Source organism: Lepidochelys kempii, chromosome 3 (assembly GCF_965140285.1).
Source record: "Lepidochelys kempii isolate rLepKem1 chromosome 3, rLepKem1.hap1, whole genome shotgun sequence".
NCBI classification, from domain to species: Eukaryota; Metazoa; Chordata; order Testudines; family Cheloniidae; genus Lepidochelys; species Lepidochelys kempii.
This window is the reverse complement of record NC_136382.1, coordinates 199483673-199500908: the sequence shown is the minus strand read 5'-3', so window position 1 is coordinate 199500908 and position 17236 is coordinate 199483673. Positions and strand designations below refer to the sequence as shown.

The window sequence follows — 17236 nt, the reverse complement described above, 5'->3', positions numbered from 1 at the left end:
GGGTGAGTGACAGGTCAAAGGAGAGCACTGTGTACTGATAGTGTTGACTGGCAACAAGGAATCTCAGAAATTTTCTGTAGCCTGCGAAAACAACCATACAGAAATAGGCATCCTGAAGATTGAGAACAGCAGATGAGTTGTGATTTGACAGGGAAAGAATAGTAGCCAGGGTAACAATGTGGAATCTCATATACTTGATAGATTTGTTGAGACTGTGGAAATCAAGGATAGGTCTTACCTCTCCCCTGGACTTGGGGATCAGGAGGTACTAAGAGTAGAATCCCCTTCCCCCAATGAAAAGGAGGAACTTCCTCTGTAGTTCCCAGAGCACACAAAGTCTGGACCTGCTGAAGAAGCAGTGCTCTGTGAGAAGCATCCCTGAAAAGAGATGGGGTAGTGGGATGGGAGGGCAGGATGGAAAGAAACTGTATAGCATAACATGATTCCACAGTCCTTCGAACCCATCTGTCTGTAGTTCTTTCCCAAGCACTGTAGAAGCAAGACTGCCTGTCCCCAAATTGAGACTTGGTTGAAATGTTTACAATTGGCATGTTGCTCTTGATATGAAAGACCAATATGCTGCCTCCCCAAAGATGGACTATAGGCTGGTTGGGTAAAACTAGACCCAGAAGATCTTCTCTGTGATTTCTCCTTTTCTGGAGAAGCATTGCTGCCTAGCATGGTAGAATGACTAGCAAAAGTATTGCTGAGATCAATGCTGCTGGTGGTGTTGCTGACCCACAAAATAATATCTTTGTGGCCTGGGTGTAAACCCCCAAAGATGGTAAAGGATCTCAGGAGTCCTTAAAAATGTAACGTTGTCACATATCCACAGGTCTGGTGTTCTCGCATGGCTCTGGAACAGTGTCTGAAAGGACCCCTTTAGAGTGTTAACCCCCTTATGGTCCTGTTCTTTCACTGGAGTAAGCCCCTTGGCTTCACTGCCTCCTAGGTACAAACTTTGGAGCATTCAGCACCCATTTCACACTTAAATTGGCCACCTGAGGGAGACTTGTACACCCAACGGGAGCAATGCACCGTCAACCTCTTTAGACTGGAGTGACTCTCAGACAGTGTTGTAAAAACAGAAGGGTTTATTAGATGTCTGGAACACAGCATCAAGAATAGAAAGCTATAACATAGTCCACCTGGGTCAGTCCTGAGCCCAGAGCCCCCTCTTTGTCTCCAGTCCTGAAGAGAATCTTGCTTCCAGAAACCCATACTATATCACATCCAAAGGGCCCCTCCTCCATCCTTTGTTCTGATTCCCAAGATAAACGGGTCACCTGGTCATCCTCCTTAGCTTTTTCCCCCCCCCTCTCCCCCCCGCTCCTGCTGGCCAAAACGGGCTGGTTTCCTGGAGAGGGATTGGCAGTCTAGGTAGTTAGTTGCTAGGCACTAAATGTCTGGGCCATTGTCTTTTGGGTTTGTCATGGGCATGAAGCCTCAGACAGCCAGGTGTCAATCACCTGGATCACTACAAAAAATAAACCACCCTTTCCAACCACCTAGATAACCATGCAGGACATAAGGGAAACTGAGGTACACACAGTATTAATACAAAATATTAGGAAAAAATCCCCCTTTGTCCAAAAAGTCTCATCAGTTTTCTCGGGGGGAACTACCATCAAATGGTAAGCACTCTATGGCCTGAACTTCCGAAGCTATGCTGGAGTTCTGTAGCCATAAGGCCCTTCTCCTCATCACAGGTGAAGCTGTAAGTCTGAACAAAGCACTTGTCATGTCCAGTGCTGACTGTGTTTATATTTTAAAAAAAAAAAGTCTTGGCCACCCAATGGTCCTCTGCAATAAATGCCTGAAATTCTTCCCTGGAAGTGCTGAAAACGTTATGTCACAATTTACAAAGTCCTATTTAAACAATAATGTTTGCTGGTTGGTAATGCACACTTGCCCTGAGGCAGTTGAATATACTGCCTCCCTTGCTCCCATCAGATGTCTCCTTTTAGACTTTAGGAGTAGACTTATACCTCCCCGTGCCACACTCTCATTTGCCACAGTCACAACCAGGGAATTAAAAGGTACCTAACATCATATGAGGACATAATATCTCTTGTCGGTATGCTTATCAACACTAGAGTATTCCACAGAGATTTGGCAGGTTCCAATATCACTTCATTTATAGGGAGAGTGATTCTCTCAGGAGCTGAGGATCGAAGAATATCCACTAACGTATAGGCAGGGTTAAGACTTTTGTCACTGGTATGTTTAGTGAATGTCAAGGACAGGTTGTCGAGGTTCTTTCCCCACTCTGAACTCTAGGGTACAGATGTGGGGACCTGCATGAAAACCCCCCTGAGCTTATTTTTACCAGCTTAGGTTAAAACTTTCCCAACGTACAAACTATTTTACCTTTTACCCTTGGACTTTTTTTTTTTTTGCCACCTCCAAGCGTCTAACAAATATATAACAGGGAAAGAGCCTGCTTGGAAATGTCTTCCCCCCCCCCCCCCAAAATCCTCCCCAAACCCTACACCCTCTTTCCTGGGGAAGGCTTGATAAAAATCCTCACCAATTTGCATAGGTGAACACAGACCCAAACCCTTGGATCTTAAGAACAACAAAAAAGCAATTAGGTTCTTAAAAGAAGAATTTTAATTGAAGAAAAAGTAAAAGAATCCCCTCTGTAAAATCAGGATGGTAAATACCTTACAGGGTAATCGGATTCAATACATAGAGAATCCCTCGAGGCAAAATCTTAAGTTACAAAAAGACACAAAAACAGGAATATACATTCCATTCAGCACAACTTATTCTAACGCATACCTAGCTAGATTACTTACTAAGTTCTAAGATTCCATTCCTTTTCTGTTCCTGGCAAAAAACACACAGAGAACCTTTGTTTCTCCCCCCCCCCCCTCCAGCTTTGAAAGTCTCTTGTCTCCTCATTGGTCATTTTGGTCAGGTGCCAGCGAGGTTATCCTAGCTTCTTAACCCTTTACAGGTGAAAGGGTTTTTCCTCTGGCCAGGAGGGATTTTAAAGGTGTTTAATAAAAAGTTTCCACTAACTTTCGGTGCCCAATATAATACATCTAGGACCTGATTTTTCAGGGTACTTGTATGTTCAAGGCACAGCTCCACAGAGTTCAGTTACAGCTGTGAATGCTCAGCATTGCAAATCAAGTCCTAGGTCTCAAGCTGGGCATGCAGAAAACGAGGAACACTTAATTAGTGACCATTTATCAGCTGGAAACTCTTCCCCCTGTGGGAAAGTGTACTCAGTGATAGAAAAAGAATTCTTGGCTGCCAAATGGGCAATCAAGAGCCTGTGGTACTACTACCTCCTAGGAAACAAGTTCACACTAGTTACTGATCTTGTTCCCTTATGTTGGCTGAATGTGATGAAAGAAACAAACCAGACATGAGATGTTGCTACAACCATATACCTTTCAGATACAGCACTGAGCAGGAACCTTGCCTCACAACACCATTTTTTCTGTCCAGGGAGGTAGCCTATGCTAGCCAAGGTAGGGCTTCAGTCTTGTGAGGAAGATATGTAATGGGGTCCACCAACCCCCATATTGAACATAGAAGGGGGAGGAGAGTCCCTCCTGTTTACAAGCAAGCAGCTTGGAGCTTCCAGTCGTGGAGGCAGGCACCCACTGCTGCAACCAATAAAAGAAATAGAGCCTGCTGTAAGGCAAGAGTGCAGAGAAGGAAGGGGAGGCAGAAAGGCCTGGGTAGCAAGGTGCTGAAAACCCTGCACCAGGCTGCCTCCAAACATCTAGGCAACTGGAAAAGATGACAAGCCTAGGAACTGAGGGGCTGACAGGCTCAAAGGAAGGTGAGGCTCCAAACACGGACCTCACCGGGAACAAACTAAGGGGCACAAGTCAGATGATGCTGAGGCCCCTTGTCATGGCTGTAACAGTCAGCAACCATGGAGAACAATAATATATAGAGAGATTTTGATAGGTGCTAACTGATTACTATACTTTTAATTATAGATGCAGATTTTAAAGGAAACCATCAACTTGAATCTAGTTAGATTAAAAAGAACATGAGTTAAAAGTATTTTCAGGTACTACACTTGAGTCTCATAGCCAATTTCAGTGTTGTTTTTTGTTTGTTATTTTCAAAATGTTTTTCTCTTCCCTGCTGCTGGGTGGAAATATTCACAAAGGAAATTTTGTGCAAAGTACTGTCAAATACACAGAATAAAGAAACTGAAAATGTTAGTTTAAAATGCCCCCATGTAGGAAAGAAAGGATGAGCCAAATAGTCTGTAGCAAAATTACTAAAATTGTGCAATTAGATCCCACAGGCATTAAAGTAATTTTTCTTCAGGGGGGGAAAAAAAGGTAAACATCTGTAGAAGTTGAAAAACACATGATGTACTGGCTGCATGCAGATGTAACAGCAATCAGGATTTTAAAAGCTGCAAATCTGGATACTGTGTGCTTAATGTAATTTGAGCATTAAAATTTATGTTGGCATAGAGAAATCTTGTTTTGTTACAATATGGTTGAAGTTAACCTGTGAATACTCCCTTCCAACATCTTGTATCAAACCAGTATTTTTAAAGAAAAAAATATCAGTGAGTCTGATCTGATCAAGGATACTTCTGTACAGACATGTAGCACTATAAGTATTAAGTGGAGCACTTGTGAAAGGCAATGATGTGCTTGTCCACCATAAGCTAGCCCTCAAGAAAAACTACAAATATTCTGTATTTGGGTATTCCTAAATTGATTGACATTGAGGACCTATCAGTTAAAGATTCAACTTTTAGTTTTGATTGCAAATGACCTGTTTTAAACATTCTGCAGGCGTATTGTATATTAAACAACCTCCCCCCCCCAAACCCAACAAACAAACTTCTCTTACACTAACTAGAACGATTACAGTGTCTGATCCAAAGCCCTATGAAAGTCAGTATTCCATAGACTTTGGTCAGCTCTGCAGCAGGCCCACAGTCATTTTTGCAACTTTTTATAACAAAGACTTGATAATGAGAGCCGTCTGGAGATTAAAAAGTAATCAGTATGGGGGGGGGGGAGGGTGGAATCCATTTTTCATTATATCTCTAAAATAAGTCATAAATTAACAGAGTAAGTTATTAGCTTGATCATGCGATTTTTTTTCTCTGCATTTTAAGACCTCAGTATTATTTTCTGTTACACTTGTTTAATTGAAGATAGTGTATTTTTATTAGGATAATGCAGTCTTTTGTTACTGTAACAGTGTAATAATAAAAACCAGAATTTGCTACATGTAGCCAAAGAAATTTGATTCAGATTTTGCAACGTGATACATTTTTGCTCCCTATCAATATCTTGTCAAGCTTTTTCAACATGTCTGAGTTTTAGTTTTTAAAGACATTTTGCACATTTTTTCACACATGCAAATTATTCATTTTATACCTCTTACAGAGATGTCCAATTTTTTCCTGCACTTAAGTATCTCATAATGCTCATTTTTGAAGAATTTATAACAGGACTTGATACCATTAAAATATTTTCTTTGTGATTTATTTCTGCATTTTTGCTTCTTAGACTACGTTTGCAGTTTAAAAGTAAATGGGGAAAATAAAGATTATCACAACATTCAACAATTTTTGGATGAATTATTTAAAAAGAGGAAAAGTCCAAATTCGCTAAATTGTTCATCACCTTTTAGGTTGTTCAAGACTGACGGACTGTTTCACTATCGAGAAGCCTGATCATGTAAAAACTTATGCAAATGAGTAATTTTGCTCAAATGAGTAAAGTTACTTATATGCATATAAGTGTTTGTAGGATTAGACCTAAATATATGTATTTGACAGATATGCATTCTCATTTTAAAGTGACAGTGTCAAATAGTTTTTGTCCTAAAATGTAGGTTTTATTTATAAATTTTATTTTGGTAATTAAGATACTAACCCTTCAACTGAGTCTGCATGTATAGCCCCCTTGACTTCCATGGAGCTCTACACAAGCATCCACCTTTACCCATCTCATTGTGGGATCAAAATTATTGGCCTTGATCATCCAGTGTGATCCATGAAGGTGGAACCTTACGCCCAAGCACAGTACAAATGAAGTAAGTTGGGCTCTCTATGGATGCAGAGGTTTATCTAGGCAGTTTTAATTGAGGTGTTGTTTTTGCTTTACTGTTATAAAAGTAATTGAAACACAATTTTTGGTGTGTTTAGATTTAAATATTTCTCTGCAGTGGTTGCAACCTAAGCAGGCCGCACTGTTAAGTATAGGCACTAGAAAGTGAAACTGATCTGAAAGTAACTACAAACTGTATAAACAATGAGGAGTACTTGTGGCACCTTAGAGACTAACAAATTTATTTGGGCATAAGCTTTTGTGGGCTAAAACCCACTTCATCAGATGCATGGAGTGGAAAATACAGTAGGAGGATATATAACAGTACATGAAAAGAAGGGAGTTGCCATACCAAATTGGGGGTCTGTTCTAATGAGACAATTCAATTAAAGTGGGCTATTATCAACAGGACGAAAAACCACTTTTGTAATGGTAATCAGGGTGGCTCATTTCAAACAGTTGACCAGATTACCACTACAAAAGTGGTTTTTCATCCTGTTGATAATAGCCCACTTTAATTGAATTGTCTCATTAGAACTGACCCCCCCACTTTGGTAAGGCAACTCGTATCTTTTCATATACTGCTATATCTATCCTTACTGTATTTTCCTCTCCATGCATCTGATGAAGTGGGTTTTAGCCCACGAAAGCTTATGCCCACATAAATTTGTTAGTCTCTAAGGTGCCCACAAGTATTCCTCGTTGTTTTTGCTGATTCAGACTAACATGGCTACCACTCTGAAACCTACAAACTGTATGTTTCACTTAATCTACTGCACCCAAGATGGGAAACTGAGAGTAAACACAACTTATGTACAACCTACTTATTATGGCTAAATTACATTTTTCAAAATTATTTCTGAGGTAGAGGTTAAAATCAGTATTTTAAAATAACAAATTTCCCTACTACTATAATAACACAACAGATTGACTGACCGAAATATTTTTTAAAACTACATTATATAGCCTGCTTCTTAGTTGTTTTGTGTTTTTATTTCTCTCAGCTTGGAAAGTCAGGTAGAAATTTTCACTTTTTTCTTCACATACTTTATACTCATATTTTGTCTTATGAACTAATACAATGCTGCAATGGGGGGTTGCAAATGGTACAGGGGAGTGAGTGTGTGTGTGTGTATTTAAGTTTACAGTCCAGTGTGGGGTTTAAATTAAAAAAATTCTCAGTTTTAGATCATGATAAAAAATTTTTAAAATCTAAAAGTTGGGTCCAAGGTGCCCAGCCACAACGAGCAAGGATTTTATTTTAAAATATGAAATAACTGCACTTGTTCCAAACACCAAAATCTTAATTGTGTAATAACAAAACTTTAAATTTGACATTGCTCAAACTAATTTGTAACCTACAATCTGTGCAATGCAGTGCAAAGAGGGTAATAGTTGTACGTCTTGCTTTTTTCCCCAATGACATACTGATTTCTGAAGTCAGAAGTCACAAAGGGAAGCGGCTCTAACAGAGGATTAGGTTGGATTATGTGTAACGTGCTAATGCAAGATTATAATGTCCCATAATAATAATATACTGCTACAACTGACATTCTATTGTTTTGCAGTGGCTGCAAAGGGTTTGGTAGGACAAATTCTGAAGTGGTGCCTAACCATCCAAGAATGATGCCACCATTATTACTAAAGTGATGACAGTGAAATAAACTTAAACTACTAATCTCGCAAATTTTAATTACCAGTAATGATGACACAGCCCTGGTCTACACTAGGACTTTAGGTCGAATTTAGCAGCGTTAAATCGATGTAAACCTGCACCCGTCCACACAATGAAGCCCTTTATTTCGACTTAAAGGGCTCTTAAAATCGATTTCCTTACTCCACTCCTGACAAGTGGATTAGCGCTTAAATCGACGTTGCCGGCTCGAATTTGGGGTACTGTGGACACAATTCGATGGTATTGGCCTCCGGGAGCTATCCCAGAGTGCTCCATTATGACCGCTCTGGACAGCACTCTCAACTCAGTTGCACTGGCCAGGTAGACAGGAAAAGAACCGCGAACTTTTGAATCTCATTTCCTGTTTGGCCAGCGTGGCAAGCTGCAGGTGACCATGCAGAGCTCATCAGCACAGGTGACCATGATGGAGTCCCAGAATCGCAAAAGAGCTCCAGCATGGACCGAACGGGAGGTACGGGATCTGATCGCTGTTTGGGGAGAGGAATCCGTGCTATCAGAACTCCGTTCCAGTTTTCGAAATGCCAAAACCTTTGTGAAAATCTCCCAGGGCATGAAGGACAGAGGCCATAACAGGGACCCGAAGCAGTGCCGCGTGAAACTGAAGGAGCTGAGGCAAGCCTACCAGAAAACCAGAGAGGCGAACAGCCGCTCTGGGTCAGAGCCCCAAACATGCCGTTTCTATGATGAGCTGCATGCCATTTTAGGGGGTTCAGCCACCACTACCCCAGCCGTGTTGTTTGACTCCTTCAATGGAGATGGAGGCAATACGGAAGCAGGTTTTGGGGACGAAGAAGATGATGAGGAGGAGGTTGTAGATAGCTCACATTAAGCAAGCGGAGAAACCGGTTTTCCCGACAGCCAGGAACTGTTTCTCACCCTAGACCTGGAGCCAGTACCCCCCGAACCCACCCAAGGCTGCCTCCTGGACCCAGCAGGCGGAGAAGGGACCTCTGGTGAGTGTACCTTTTAAAATGCTATACATGGTTTAAAAGCAAGCATGTGAAAGGATTACTTTGCCCTGGCATTTGCGGTTCTCCTAGATGTAGTCCTAAAGCCTTTGCAAAAGGTTTCTGGGGAGGGCAGCCTTATTGCGTCCTTCATGGTAGGACACTTTACCACTCCAGGCCAGTAACACGTACTCAGGAATCACTGTAGAACAAAGCATTGCAGTGTATGTTTGCTGGCATTCAAACAACATCCGTTCTTTATCTCTCTGTGTTATCCTCAGGAGAGTGAGATATAATTCATGGTCACCTGGTTGAAATAGAGTGCTTTTCTTCAGGGGACACTCAGAGGAGCCCATTCCTGCTGGGCTGTTTGCCTGTGGCTAAACAGAAATGTTCCCCGCTGTTAGCCACAGGGAGGGGGGAAGGTTGAGGGGGTAGTCACGCAGTGGGAGGAGGCAAAATGCGACCTTGTAACGAAAGCACATGTGCTATGTATGTAATGTTAACAGCAAGGTTTACCCTGAAAGAGTGTAGCGACTGTTTTATAAAATGTGTCTTTTTAAATACCGCTGTCCCTTTTTTTTTCTCCACCAGCTGCATGTGTTTCAATGATCACAGGATCTTCTCCTTCCCAGAGGCTAGTGAAGCTTAGAAAGAAAAAAAAACGCACTCGCGATGAAATGTTCTCCGAGCTCATGCTGTCCTCCCACACTGACAGAGCACAGACGAATGCGTGGAGGCAAATCATGTCAGAGTGCAGGAAAGCACAAAATGACCGGGAGGAGAGGTGGCGGGCTGAAGAGAGTAAGTGGCGGGCTGAAGACAGGGCTGAAGCTCAAATGTGGCGGCAGCGTGATGAGAGGAGGCAGGATTCAATGCTGAGGCTGCTGCAGGACCAAACCAGTATGCTCCAGTGTATGGTTGAGCTGCAGCAAAGGCAGCTGGAGCACAGACTGCCACTGCAGCCCCTCTGTAACCAACCGCCCTCCTCCCCAAGTTCCATAGCCTCCACACCCAGACGCCCAAGAATGCGGTGGGGGGGGCCTCCGGCCAACCAGCCACTCCACCACAGAGGATTGCCCCCAAAAAAAGAAGGCTGGCATTCAATAAATTTTAAAGTTGTAAACTTTTAAAGTGCTGTGTGGCATTTTCCTTCCCTCCTCCACCACCCCTCCTGGGCTACCTTGGTAGTCATCCCCCTATTTGTGTAATTGAATAAAGAATGCATGACTGTGAAGCAGCAATGACTTTATTGCCTCTGCAAGCGGTGATTGAAGGGAGGAGGGGCGGGTGGTTAGCTTACAGGGAAGTAGAGTGAACCAAGGGGCGGGGGCTTTCATCAAGGAGAAACAAAGAGAACTTTCACACCATAGCCTGGCCAGTCATGAAACTGGTTTTCAAAGCTTCTCTGATGCGTACCGCGCCCTCCTGTGCTCTTCTAACCGCCGTGGTGTCTGGCTGTGCGTAACCAGCAGCCAGGCGATTTGCCTCAACCTCCCACCCCGCCATAAACGTCTCCCCCTTACTCTCACAGATATTGTGGAGCACACAGCAAGCAGTAATAACAGTGGGAATATTGGTTTCGCTGAGGTCTAAGCGAGTCAGTAAACTGCACCAGCGCGCCTTTAAACGTCCAAATGCACATTCTACCAACATTCTGCACTTGCTCAGCCTGTAGTTGAACAGCTCCTGACTACTGTCCAGGCTGCCTGTGTACGGCTTCATGAGCCATGGCATTAAGGGGTAGGCTGGGTCCCCAAGGATACATATAGGCATTTCAACATCCCCAACAGTTATTTTCTGGTCTGGGAATAAAGTCACTTCCTGCAGCTTTTGAAACAGACCAGAGTTCCTGAAGATGCGAGCGTCCTACACCTTTCCCGGCCATCCCACGTTGATGTTGGTGAAACATCCCTTGTGATCCACCAGAGCTTGCAGCACTATCGAAAAGTACCCCTTGCGGTTTATGTACTCGGCGGCTTGGTGCTCCGGTGCCAAGATAGGGATATGGGTTCCGTCTATAGCCCCACCACAGTTAGGGAATCCCATTGCAGCAAAGCCATCCACTATGACCTGCACATTTCCCAGGGTCACTACCCTTGATATCAGCAGATCTTTGATTGCGTGGGCTACTTGCATCACAGTAGATTTGCCCACTCCAAATTGATTCCCAACTGACCGGTAGCTGTCTGGCGTTGCAAGCTTCCACAGGGCTATCGCCACTCGCTTCTCAACTGTGAGGGCTGCTCTCATCTTGGTATTCATGCGCTTCAGGGCAGGGGAAAGCAAGTCACAAAGTTCCATGAAAGTGCCCTTACGCATGCGAAAGTTTCGCAGCCACTGGGAATCGTCCCAGACCTGCAACACTATGCGGTCCCACCAGTCTGTGCTTGTTTCCCAAGCCCAGAATCGGTGTTCCACAGCATGAACCTGCCCCATTAGCACCATGATGCATGCATTGGCAGGGCCCATGCTTTCAGAGAAATCTGTGTCCATGTCCTGATCACTCACGTGACCGCGCTGACGTCGCCTCCTCGCCCGGTATCGCTTTGCCAGGTTCTGGTGCTGCATATACTGCTGGATAATGCGTGTGGTGTTTAATGTGCTCCTAATTGCCCAAGTGAGCTGAGTGGCCTCCATGCTTGCCTTGGTATGGCGTCCGCACAGAAAAAAGGCGCGGAACGATTGTCTGCCGTTGCTCTGACGGAGGGAGGGGCGACTGACGACACGGCTTACAGGGTTGGCTTCAGGGAGCTAAAATCAACAAAGGGGGTGCCTGTACATCAAGGAGTATTTCAGGCAGGACTGCACAGAGGGTTCCAATAAGAAATGGTGCACCTAAGTTATCGTTCTTATTGGAACAAGGAGGTTAGCCTGGCCTCTGATTGATACATGGCTAGATTTACCTCGCTGCAGCTTCTCTGTGAGTGACTGCAGTGTGATCTAGAGGAATGAGTCCCCTAGACAGGGGAGGAGGCAAATGAGTACAAAACAAATCTGGTCTATTTCTTGTTCTGACCCACTCCATCTGTCTTTTACATCTTTGGCTGGCAGCAGACAGTGCAGAAGGACTGCATGCCATCCACATCTCATGGCTGCTCGGCAGAAGATGGTACAGTACGACTGCTAGCCATCTTCATCTCTTGCCTGTCTGGCAGAAGATGGTACAGTACGACTGCTAGCAGTCCGTATCGCCTGCCCGCTCACCATAAGACGGTTCAATAGGACTGACTGCAGGACTAAAGAGAATTACCTGGTCAAGTCACTCCAAATTTAGTCCCTGCGCCCATGTCTGCCCAGGCGCTCCCAGCTGACGTGGCCAGGAGCACCTCGGACATGACGTTGACGGCTACCAGTAGTACTGTACCGTCTGCTGCCACAAGGCAAGGGGTTGCTGCTACTGTGTAGCAAAGCTGTACCGCGTCTGCCAGCACCCAGGAGACATAGGGTGACAGTTACCTGAGCGGGCTCCATGCTTGCCGTGGTATGGCGTCTGCACAGGTAACTCAGGAAAAAAGGCGCGAAATGATTGTCTGCCCTTGCTTTCATGGAGGTAGGGAGGGAACGGGGGCCTGACGATACGTACCCAGAACCACCCGCGACAATGTTTTAGCCCCATCAGGCATTGGGATCTCAACCCAGAATTCCAATGGGCAGCGGAGACTACGGGAACTGTGGGATAGCTACCCACAGTGCAACGCTCCGGAAGTCGACGCTTGCCTCGGTACTGTGGAAGCGCTCCGCCGAGTTAATGCACTTAATGCACTTAGAGCATTTTCTGTGGGGACACACACACTCGAATATATAAAACCGATTTCTAAAAAACCGACTTCTATAAATTCGACCTTGTTCCGTAGTGTAGACATACCCACAGGGTCGGAAACTACAGTCCCCGTGCACAAGAACCAGAAATCTAACCAACCACGAAGTGTATTTTCAAACTCGAAATTTTCAAAAGTGATGGTAGGTGCCCAACGGGAGAGAAGAGGCTTGATTTTTCACAAGGGCTGAACAGTAGGTGCCCTCAGGAAAACCAAACCCTTGAGTGGTGCCGGAGGTTGGGCACCCAGGTGTGAGGCACCAACAATCATGAGTCATTTTGGAAGTGCCTACTTGTTTTCGCACATCAAGTCGCTTGCTCACCCCGGCTTCAAGGAAGGAAGAGCTGCTGTCGTGCAGTGTCAGATACCTACTGTGCACCGAGACCAGGAGAGCCAGCAGCAGCGGCGCCACGCTCACAGCCTTCATCGCAGAGCAGCTCCGGCTGCTGTAACGCTCCCGCAGCGGCCGCACATGGGGCAGGGGCCGCAACCTCCACCTGCCCCCGCCCCCAGCTTCAGGGCAGGGACGGGCTCCCACAGACCCCTCTTCCACACACCCCGGGCAGGGACAGGCCCCCACCTCCCGGGCAGCAGGCACTGATGGCCGCGGCCACCTCAAAGGGCCAAGTTCATCCACTCCCCCCCTGCGGGCTAAACGGGCGCCTGCCCGTCCGCAGCGCAGGCTCGGCCCTGAAGCGGTTACTTAGCAACCGTTTGCCACCGAGCGGGCAATCCCCGCCTTCCGGCCCGTCTGACCTTCCACCCGGAAGTGAAGTGTCAGTTCACGCGTTCTAACCGAAGGGGCTGAGGGAAGGAGGGCGGGCGGGAAGGCACCGGGGCCGCGGGGGGGTGCCAGGGAGCTGCCTGCAGGACGCCCCTTGCCCTGCGAGGGGAGGAGCCGGGCCGCCGCAGCAGGTGGGGTGGAAGCCGCAATCCGTAACCCCGGTGTGTTTTGGGTCGGACCCCCTCCTCCCAGAGCCCAGCCTGCTCGCTCTCGACCCAGAGCTGCTTCCCGTCGGGCTCGGGTGCGTGTCAATTGCTGTGGCCTCTTCCCGCCCTCCTCCGGTGGGGGGGGGGCAGGGACAAGCTGCACGCGGGCCCTTGGCACGCGAGCGCGACTCAGCGAAGGAGAGGCAGGATCCTCCCCTCTCACAGCCACACCTGGGGCCGCAGCAACAGGCCAGGGAGGGATGTTACACGGCATCTCCTCCCGGCTGTGAGCAACGTGTCGCACCTAAGCACAGGCGGCCGCGGGCTGGGGTGGGGGGAGAAAGGGCTGAGATGTGCCGCCGAATGGGGGAGGAAGGAGATTCGTCACGAAACAGCTGTGCAGAGAAGCCTCTTCCCCCGGGGGCTGGGGAGACTGTACGCCGGGGGCACCCCCACATAGCAGTCAAGCGACCCCCCCCTTACGGGCAGCAAGGGAGCCCCCCTCCCCATAAAGAAGGGCGCTTGGGGAAAGGGAGGGCCTCTCCCTTGTCCTTCGCTGGAAAGAAGAGGCACCTCCCTACTGCTCCCCCATGGAGGGAGCCACCCGAGTGTTTCCCTCCCCCACCACACACACACAGAGAGGGGACCCACCCCGATCCCCTCTGGATGGATGGCGACGCCTCAGAGTCGCCCGGCTCCCGCACGCCTTGCCCGCAAGGAGGGAATCACCCCGCGGCGAGAGAGTCCACCATGGCCTGAGCTCACTCGTGTGCCCGGCGCTGCCCCCGGCCTGTCCCTTTAAGGCCCCTCCCCTCGGCCGCGGCGCCGGAGCCCGTGTGCTGCGAGCGGCCCGGTGGGGCGGGGGCTGATGAGCGGCGGCTGCCGGAGCCAACGGGCCGCGGGGTGGGAGGCGGGCGCTGCGGGGGTGTCGGGTTCGAGCGAGGCGTGACCCAGTTGACAGGCGCTGTGAGCCGCTGGGCAGGAGCGAGCCGTGCAGGGGGACGCAGGGGACGGCCGCCGGGTCAGCGACGCTCCACCCTCCCATCTCCGGTGAGCCTGGGGAACGTGCAGCTCAAAGCCGCCGCCAGCCACAGCACCATGTACCCCAGCAACAAGCGGAAAAAGCTCTGGAAGGAGGAGAAAGGTACCAGCCCCTCGCAGCCCGGTCTCCGCCGGGCAGGGCACCCCATCTCCCCGCCGGGTGGGGAGCCCCTCTCCCTGCCCGCCCGGTGCGGGAGGTACTCGCTTCCCCTCAGCCCTACCTCTTGTCTGTCCTCCTTGCCTAGTGGGCCAAGGTGCCGACCCCCTTGTCCTCCTGCTGGGCAGCGTAACCCTCCCCCCGCCCCAGTAGGGCAGCTGGTAGGTCCTCTGGCCCCACGATCCTTCTCGTGGGGGGGCAGAGTGGCCCTTCGTCTTCTCCTCCCCCGTCCCCCTGCTGCTATCTCGGTGGGACAGGGTCTCAACCCCGCCTTGCTGTACTCGGTGAATGGTTCTCCTGGGTTTTGAGCTACCCCCCGCCTCCGTGGCTCTGAGGTGTGAGCTCCCTAGTTGCTCTTATGCCTTGAATTTCTCAATCCTCTTCCACCATGTGTGGGTAGGGGTGCTGGGGATGCTTCCCCACCCCCTGGTTTGAAGTAGTAACAACAATACATGGTTTCCATCAGCAGCACCCCCACTATAAACATTGTTCCAGTACCCCTGTTTATGGGTCATTCCCCCCCCCTCCACTTTTCTCTGTGCTGCACCTTTCTCTGGGGTATGTGTCTTTACTCCCAGTGTTTCTCTTCTCCAGCCACCCCTGTGTGTGTCAGTCTAGCCATGAGCCTCCTTTCTTTTCTTTGATATATTTTGGCTATCTTTCTCAATCAATCACCCTTTTCTTGTATGTGACTTCTCCTTTTCCTTGCATTCTTTCTGTCCCTCTCTTTTCCTTTACATGACTGTGGATTCTCTCCCTTCTTAGACCCTTATTCAAACCTGATCTTTCTCCAAAGAGGCTATGCCAATCAGCATAAACAAATATTTGTATTTTATGTGCTTACAACAAAGCTTGTTTCCTTGTTTTTTTTACATAGGGATGACATGTCAGATAACTGTGTGCTACTAGGGGGAAAAACATGAATAAAAGTAGAGTGTTTCTTGCTACCCTTACCCCTTTTATTTGCTAGATCTAGGCAGGAAAACACATCTGCAATGCTACTTATCACAAAACAGACATAGAATAGAGAGAGAAATCTGAAACAAGTTCAAGTGCCCAAAAGCGCAATAATTTTTTTTTTAAAGTAGCTGGGGGAGGTTGGAGGGAAAAGAGAGGGATACTAAATGGCAAACTAAACACTTAAATGGCTCTAACTGAAGGAAACATTTTGAAACCAAATATAACTTTAAATCTCACAAACTTATTTTGATCAAATGCTAGTTTTGATTTTGAGGCCATTTAAAATGGAAGAAGAGAAAAAGGTGTTAAATTGGAAAAATATAGGTGAAATATTTCCTCTATAAACTACTTGGTAGAAAAAGTAAACATTCCATACAGTGTATGTAAAAAGATAAAACTAAAACTGATTCTACTGCTGTAAAGTTAGTCATATGAAAGATTGGTATGTTTCAGGTAGGTGAGAAATAAAATTATATAAGATACTAAATGAAGTGTTTAATCCAAACATAACTCCACCACTTTAAGTTGCATGACTTTTTATTGTTGTGTTTAACTATTGAACACGGATAGCAGCTTAAATAAAACTTATTGATCTTCTTGGCATGAACCTTGCAATAGCAGCTAAGTGAAATCTTCATTGTAGAAAACAGCTGAGCTCCCTCCTGTGAAAAATGTTTCCCTTTTAGTAAGGGAACTGACATTTAGAACTGGATCCTACCTTCAAAACTCTGTCATCAATCTCATAGGAGAGTTTTGGGTTTTTTTTCCCCTTCTTAATTGGAAAAAGAGCAACTTGTCCACAAACACTGAATAGCCATCAAGCTGATCTTGCAATTTTGGTCTTATTGTATTGACTGTTTTGAAGACAATCCAAACATACACAGAATAATAGAAACAGTACAAAATCCTGTTACCAATATCCTCTAATATAAATTAGTTTAGTTGTTTATCCTGGAAACACTCATGTTGACCTTCTATTTAGTGTTCATATAAAATGAAAAACTACACTCTTAAACAGCAAACAAGTATGACTGACAATGTAAAATATTGTTCTCTTTCTCATATTTTGTTGTTGCTGTTTCTTCTACCATAGGATTCCTATAATTTATTCTCAGTAAGGTGGTACATGGAGGCCAGGGCCTTGTTGTGCTAGATGCTGCATGAACATAACGGACAGCTGCTACTTGAGAGAGAAGACTTAAGTCTTAAACATAACTCCATATGGGGGGGGGCAGACGGGGGGGGGAGAGCAAAACAAATACATAATCAATCTGCCTGAGGCTAGCCCAACTTTTTATGTTTCACTTAAATGTACAAGAAGTTATTTATGTGGCATGGGCTCTACAGGCAAAAACTACTTTCCTGAGCTGAGATTTTTATCTTACATGCCTGATGCTATTGTTCCTACTTGCAGTGGATAAAATGACAGTCAAATTGTGATGGGCACTCTTAATTTTGAGCTCCCTTCTATTGATGAATATTCAGTATCTTAAATATATGATCAAGCAATACTAACTTCCTGCAGAAATGTTAATGGAATGCACTTGGTTTACTTAGGGGCATGTGAGGAGGGGAGAGGTTTATAAAACTTAAAACTGTGAATGCTTTCTCCCATCTAACAGAGAGAA

The 17236-nt window shown here is 46.5% G+C and overlaps 2 protein-coding genes across 6 annotated transcripts in view; one reads left to right on the top strand and one right to left on the bottom strand.

Annotated features, from left to right (window-relative positions):
* Positions 1-13253, bottom strand: part of SEL1L2 (SEL1L2 adaptor subunit of SYVN1 ubiquitin ligase) — a 73448-nt gene extending 60195 nt beyond the window's left edge. For all 5 annotated transcript variants that reach the window (XM_073339557.2, XM_073339562.2, XM_073339559.2 and 2 more), the window contains exon 1: positions 12893-13253. In XM_073339557.2, the coding sequence (XP_073195658.2) occupies positions 12893-12947 (55 nt within the window). In that variant the 5' untranslated portion in view covers positions 12948-13253. The remainder of the gene's footprint in view (positions 1-12892) is intronic.
* Positions 13254-14289: 1036 nt separating this feature from the next.
* Positions 14290-17236, top strand: part of MACROD2 (mono-ADP ribosylhydrolase 2) — a 1318211-nt gene continuing 1315264 nt past the window's right edge. Inside the window, exon 1 of the mRNA XM_073339564.2 lies at positions 14290-14594. Coding sequence (XP_073195665.1) covers positions 14549-14594 — 46 coding nt within the window. The 5' untranslated portion in view covers positions 14290-14548. The remainder of the gene's footprint in view (positions 14595-17236) is intronic.